This window comes from Cebus imitator, unplaced genomic scaffold, assembly GCF_001604975.1.
Source record: "Cebus imitator isolate Cc_AM_T3 unplaced genomic scaffold, Cebus_imitator-1.0 Scaffold318, whole genome shotgun sequence".
Taxonomy (NCBI): domain Eukaryota; kingdom Metazoa; phylum Chordata; class Mammalia; order Primates; family Cebidae; genus Cebus; species Cebus imitator.
In genome coordinates, this window is record NW_016107633.1 from 720,995 (window position 1) to 728,026 (window position 7,032).

General features: G+C 44.4%; 1 protein-coding gene across 9 annotated transcripts in view; it reads right to left on the bottom strand.

Annotated features, from left to right (window-relative positions):
- ZNF181 (zinc finger protein 181) overlaps positions 1 to 1,722 on the bottom strand; it is an 8,606-nt gene extending 6,884 nt beyond the window's left edge. For 3 of the 9 annotated variants that reach the window (XM_017504210.2, XM_037729836.1, XM_017504208.2), the window contains exons 1-2: positions 1,189 to 1,707; positions 534 to 606 (exon numbers count right to left, since the gene is read on the bottom strand). In XM_017504210.2, the coding sequence (XP_017359699.1) occupies positions 534 to 542 (9 nt within the window). In that variant the 5' untranslated portion in view covers positions 543 to 606; positions 1,189 to 1,707. Of the gene's footprint in view, positions 1 to 533; positions 607 to 1,188 lie in introns of all 9 variants that reach the window. The other 6 variants (XM_017504211.2, XM_017504214.2, XM_037729837.1 and 3 more) reach the window with 4 other exon arrangements.
- Between the last annotated feature and the right edge of the window lie 5,310 nt (positions 1,723 to 7,032).

The following is a 7,032-nucleotide window of genomic DNA, read 5'->3' on the forward strand; positions in this document are numbered from 1 at the left end:
GAGATCGCGCCATTGCACTCCAGCCTGGATAATAAGAGCGAAACTCTTGTCTCAAAAAAAAAAAAAAAAAAAAAAAGACAGGAATTTATATAACAATAGGATCACGGTGACAGTTGTACTGAGAACAGACTGATGAGGGTTAAGAGCAGATGCAGGAAATCCAGTTAGGAGGCTACCGTGATAATGCAGGTGGCTTGGATCCGGGTGGCAGTAGGGATGGTGGTGATGGGGTAACTAATGGTCAGATTCTCTATACGTGTGTAATTTAGCTCCAACTAGAGGATCTGAATATGAGTTTTAAGTGAAAGGGAAGAATCAAGGATGACTACAAACATCTCTTGACTTGAGACCACACGGTACAGTTTTGACAACCATAAAGCAAATAACCTTATATTCCAAAGCTGCATTGTCAATTGTAGTTTTAAAATTTTGGCAAAACTAGAAAGTCTTCTAGCAGAAAGTGTTTATCAGGACTTGATCAGAAAGTCCTGATAAAGTGTTTCAGGAAGATTTTCGGGACACACTGAACTTACCTGAGACATTACTCTGCAACTTCCGATAGCCAACAAGAGTCCCCTTTCCAGGCTCTTAAAGATGGGCAGTGTCCTAAGGGCATAGAAGGGCAGGAAAAAGCAGTCTTTAAAACTCGGACTTATCTTGCAGCACCTGTGACACCCGTAATGGAAAAGCACCTTGGTAGTCACTCTCCGGGGCGCTAATCTCTCCCTGGGAACGAACAGGGTGTTTGTCCGCAAGAGGTAACAATTTACCAGGTGCCACTTACAAGGAAAATCAATTATTCTGTACATAAAAGCCTCATAAAACAACGGTAACTTTATCAACTCGTTCAATCTTCCCCACTATGCGCGATGGGCATTCACATTATTCCAGATTTCTTTTTTAAACATTGACAAAACCGAAATTCCAAGATACTGAACCCATTTGTTCAAGGTTACACAACTGCAAAGCGCCGGCTTCATGACTACATAACCCAAAAACAACTGTGGCTGGCGTCTGCTCTCGCGCCCACTTCTCTCTTAAAACAGTGCCAAGAGGTCGGCGCCGTCATCACCCCGTGTTTACACAGCAGGACACGAGGGCCAGGAAAAGCCAAGACCCCGGCGGGGGTCACACCGCGGGCCGACCTAGGGCCCGAGCCCTGCCGCCGCCCCCAGGACCCACACTTGCCGGAGTCCTCAGCGGGGCCTCACTGTCCCCGCAGGCGCCCCGAGCCCGCACCTCTGCGGACCTGAACGGCAGCGTCGCTGGTGAGCGGTCAACGGCTGCAGACCTCCGGAAACGACACTGCTCAGAATCGTTCCTGAGTCAGGAAGTCGCCCCTGAGTCAGGAAGTCGCCGCCAGGACCGAGGCTACGGCAGGACGGACCCAGAGCGCCGCCCAGGGCCGAGCGACATTTCCCAGGATCATCCGCGCTGGGGACAAAAGTTCCTAGTGCCGCGAACCGCCGGCCCCGGAAGACCACACTTCCCAGGAGTCTCTGCGGCCGCGGGCAAATCGGGCTCGGCTTCGTAAGAAAGTAAACCGCCTGGGGCTGTTGTATCAGAGCCAGCCAGCTAGGACCACCCGCGAAGTGTCCTGGGGCACACAGTCGTCCTCTGGTGAACGATACACCTCGGAACCAAGGGACACCCTCTACTTGTAAGGACAATGACGCCCGGACCAAGAAATTACACTTCCCAGAAAACCCTGCGGCCGTGGCAAACTCTTCCGGTCATTTGTGCGTTCACACAAACGTTTTTCTCCCGGGGCGTGGGCAGTGAGCTCTTGCTGGTACCGCGCGAGCACTCGCCTTTGCTAGCAAACAGGCTCCTGTCTTTCCCAAACCCACTGCTACGCTGTCCACATTATATGGTCTTTGAGGGTTTTTTGGAGCCCACTTGCCGAGACTAGAGCTCACAGAACACCCTGAGGCTGGACTTTGCCAGCTGTAGTTCGCCAGCCAAGGAGACTTCCTGGAAATGCATGCGGACACGTATCTGTGACACTAATGACGGCCGTTCTGATGTGCGTTACGCCCCCTGGGAGGACTTGGAAATACTGAACTTGAGTGAGCACTAGGACAGAGACCCTCATCCTGGGAGGAGTCGCTCCTCCCGCAGCCATCAGAGCGTGAGCCCCCCTACTCTCCAGAGGCTCTTCTTAGGCCCTGACCTTGCCCACCCAAAGGGGCAATGGACCTCTCTGTATGCAAGGCAGAGCAGTCTACTGTTGGTGTGTATTTGGGCAGTTTACTTCCTTTTTAACATTTAAATTAAATTTTAATTTAATGCTGCCTCCACCTCTGCCTCTCTGCCTCTGAGAGAGAGAGAGAGAGAGAGAGAGAGAGATGGGGGAGGCCAGGAGTGGGGGGCCCTGTGGGACAGGGACAGGGGAACCTTCCACACTTTGCACAATCTGGGGACCCTCCCCAAAGGGAAAAGCCATCAACAGTGGCATCATCCTGGGGATGGAGGCCGGGAGGCTGCAGCTCAAAGGTGTGGGCTCCAGGAGGGCCACAGGGGGCAGAGCAGCAGGATCTGGGAGCAGAGGGCCGCCCTCCCTCCATCTACCTTCCTTCTCTGGACCCCAGAGCACTGTGTCCCCCTCCCACTCCCACAGCTAGGAGGTGGGGTCCTCTGAGGGCAGAGCAGGCCAGGAGGCTCCCTGAGGACCTGAGGCCCCTTGGGCCTCCCAGGGCTGGGCCTGTGGCTCTGATCTGCTTTGCCCTGGGAGGGACGTGCTTAGTGGTGGGGTTTGTATGGCTCTCACTCACTCACCTGCCTGTGCCCAGCCACTCACCTGTAACTCCCATCGGCCCCCACCCAGTACACACGTGGGCCCTCAACAGCCATCGGGGTAATTCCTGCCTGTATGGTCCATCCCACCCACCACACTGCAGGTTACAGGACTGCCGCACAAGCGCCACCATGTCCACCTGAGGTTACCTGGCACACAGGTATCCTCACCTACATGACATTATCAGATCATGCACTTCCTATGCCCATACCAGGGCCAAGGTAAGTGTAAGGGTGGCTGAGAGAAAGGAGAATAGATCCCAAGTCAGGCAAGCAAGTTTTATTAACCTGCTGGCTGCTCTGTAACAATCAGAGGGGGCAGCCCAAGCTTACAAAACAAGGGGTTTATATGGGGTGAGAGGGTCATAAGGGAGTTTCAGGACTGAGGTCATCTATCCACTCGTAACGGGCACAGAGGTAGTTTGTCAACTTGTGACAGCTCTGCAATACATCATCCTGTGACTTGTGGCAGCAGTTTTTTTTTTTTTTTTTTTTAAAAAGAGAGAAACCAGGATTTTTTACAGATACGTGTCAAACAGGGATTTACAAATATGGATAACAAACATTTGTTTTCCCTGTCCTCCCCCAAGCTGCCCAGATGACTGTAATCAGGCTTTGCCTAACTGTAGCAGGTAGATAGGAGTTCAGGAATGTAGCTGCAGAGCAATCAGTTGCGGGGGGCGGTGGGTCAGCTTACACGGAAGGGTTACCAGAAAGGGGCTCTATACCAGACCCCCAGAGAGGGTTCTTGGATTTCATGAAGGAAAGCATTTGGGGCAAGTCCATAAAGTGAAAGCAAATTGACTAAGAAAGTAAAGGAATAAAAGAATGTCCATTCCATAAGCAGAGCAGCAGCACAAGCTGCTCAGCTGCTTATCCTTACTGTTACTTCTTGATTCCTTGCTAAATAAGGGGTGGATTATTCGTAAGTTTTCTGGGAGAGGGGTGGGCACCTCCCAGAACTGAGGGTTCCTCCCCATTTTAGACCAAATAAGTAATGTCCTGGTTGGTGCTTTGGGTTTGCATTTTTTTAGTGATCAGTGATGTTGAACGCCTCTTCAAGCATCTGTCGGCCATTTGTATGTCTTTTTGGAAAAAATGTCTATGCAGGTCCTTTGTCTGTTCTCAATTGGAATGTTTGTTATTTTTGCTATTGAGTTGTATGAATTAATTATATATTTTGGATATTGACCCCTTATCAAATATATGGTTCTCAAATACTGTCTCTCCTTCTGTAGGTTGATGCTTCCAGCTTTGTCTTCTTGGCCAGGATTGCTTTGTCTATTTTGGCTTTTTTTTTTAATGATTGCAAATACATTTTAGCATTTTATTTCTATTCTATTAAAAATGCCACCAGGATTTTGATTGGGATTGGCTTGAATCTGTAGATTCTTTGATATATGGATATTTTAACTCTATTCTTCAAATCCATGAATGAAAGAGGTCTTTCCATTTCTCTGTGTCTTCTTTAATTTTCTTTATCAATGTTTTATAGTTGTTGGCATACAAGTCTTTCACCTCTTTGGCTTAGTTTATCCCAAGTATTTTATTCTTTTTGTTGTTATTGCAAATGTAATTGTTTTCATATTTTCTTTATTGAATAGTTCATTGTTACATACGGAAATAGCTCTGATTTTTGTAGGTTTATTTTGTACCTTGCAACATTACTAAATTTGTTTCTTAGTTTGTAGTTGTGTATGTGTGGAGTCTTTAGGGTTTTCTACATGTAACACACGTGACCTTTTTTTCTTTTTTTTTTCCAAATGGTGTGTTTCCAAATTGCAGGCTGGAGTGCAGTGGTGCAATCTCGGCTCACTGCAACATCTACCCAGCTAGTTCAAGCGATTCTCCTGCCTCAGCCTCCTGAGTAGCTGGGATTATAGGTGCACCCCACCAGACCTGGCTAATTTTTGTATTTTCAGTGGAGAAGGGGTTTCATCATGTTTCGGCCAGGCCAGTCTCAAATTCCTGGCCTCAGGTGATCTGCCCACCTCAGCCTCCCAAAGTGCTCGTATTATAGGCGTGAACCACTGCGCCCAGCCAACATCATGTGAGCTTCTAAGAGATATAATTCTACTTCATTGTTTTCTGATTTAGATGCCTTTTCTTTTCTTGCCTCACTGCTCTGGGTAGGGCTTCCAGTACCATGTTAAATACAAGTTGTAAGAGTGGGCATCCTTATCTTGTTCCTGATCTTAGAGGAAAGAATTTCAATTTCTCTTTATTGATTATAATGTTAGCAGTGGGTTTTTTACATATTGACCATATTTGTGTTGAGGTAAGTTTCTTCAATACCTATTTTGTTGATGGTTTTAATATGAATGGATGTTGAGTATTATCAGTTGCTTTCTCTGCATCTTTTAAGATGATCCTGGGGTTTATATTCTTCATTCTGCTAATGTGGTATGTCACGTTGATTGACTTGTCCTATGTTGAACTATCCTTTTATTTCAGGAATAAATTCTACGTGGTCATATGTATAATTTTGTTAATGTGTGTTTACACCTGGTTTTCTTCTATTTTATTAAATATTTAAAAATCTATGCTCATTGCAGATATTAAACTGTAGCTCTGTTTTTCTTCTTTTATTATTTTAAATGGACAATAATAATTGTATGTATTTATGGGATACTGTGTGATATTTCAATACGTGTATGCAATGTGTAATGATCAAAGCAGGGTGATTGGCACATACACCTCCTCAAACATTGATTATTACTTTGTGTTGGGAACATGCAGTGTCTGCTTTTCTAGGTATTTAAAAATGTGTAGTAAATTGTGTATTACAGTCACCCGGCAATCCTTTAGAACACTAGAAATTATGTCTCTTATCCGGCTTCACTTTTATATCCATTCTTTGACTGTACTCCCACGTCCCCCAGCTCTTCCTTGCATCATGTAGCCATTATTTTACCCTCTCCTTCTGCGAGAGCAACTTTTTTACCTTCCACATGTAAGTGAGAAGGTACAGTATTTATCTTTCTGTGCCTGGCATCTTTTGCTCCAAGCTCATCCATATTGCTGCAAATGACAGCATTTTATTCTTTTTCGTGACTAAATCATATTCCATTGTGTACAAATACCATATTTTCTTTATCTGTTCATGTATTGATGGACACTGAGGTAGATTCCATGTTTTGTCCATTGTGAACAGTGCTGCAATAAACAGGAGAATGCAGATACCTCGTTATTACACGGATTTCCTATTTTTTTTGTATTGTCCCCAGTAATGGGATTGCTCGATCATAATCTATTTTTAGTTTTTTGAGGATCATTCATACTGTTCTTCAGGCTGTGAAAATTGACATTCCCACCAACAGGGTATAAGAGTTCCCTTTTCTTTGCTTCTTCACCAGCATTTGGTATCTTTTGTCTTTTACATAGTAGTCATTCTGACTGGAGGTGAGATGATGTCTGAATGTGGTTTTGATTTGCATTTCCCTGATGATTGATGTTGAGCATTTAAAAAATGCCTCAGCCATATATATGTCATCTTTTGAGAGCTGTTAATTCCGCAGACTTGTCCATGTTTACATCAGATTACTTGGTCTGTGGGGGTTTTTTTTCTTTTTTTTTTTTTTTTTGACATTAAATTGTTTTAATTCCTTGTATATTCTAGATATTAATCCCTTGTTGAAAGAATAGTTTGCAAATATTTTTTTCCATTCTGCAAGTTATTTTCTGTCTCTGTTGATTGTTTCCTTTGCTTTGCAGGAATTTTTAGTTTAATATAACCCAGTTTGCCTGTTTATTTCCTGTGCTTTTGGATTATTCACCGTAAAAGCTTTGCCCAGACCAACATCTTGAAGCGTTTTCTGTTTTTTTCTGTGGCTTCATAGTTCCAGCTTTTAATTTAGTCTGTAAGTATTTTAAGTTTCTTTTAATAGGGTGAGAGATGGGTTCTAGTTTCATTTTTGGCATATGCATATCCAGTTTTCCAGGCACCATTTATTTAAGAGACTGTCCATTTGCCAATAAATGATCTGAGTGTCTTTGCTGAAAATCAATTGGTTGTAAACGTATGGATGTATTTCTGGATTATCTATGTAGTTTCACTGGCATATGTGTCTGTTTTGATACCAGTACCATGCTGTTTTGTTTAGTGTAGCTGTGTTGTCTATACTGAAGTCAAGTCATGCTGTACCTCTAGCTTTGTTCTTTTTGATTAGGATTGCTTTGGCTCTTCAGAGTCTATTGTGGTTTTATATGAATTTTGGAATTAGTTTTTCTGTTTCT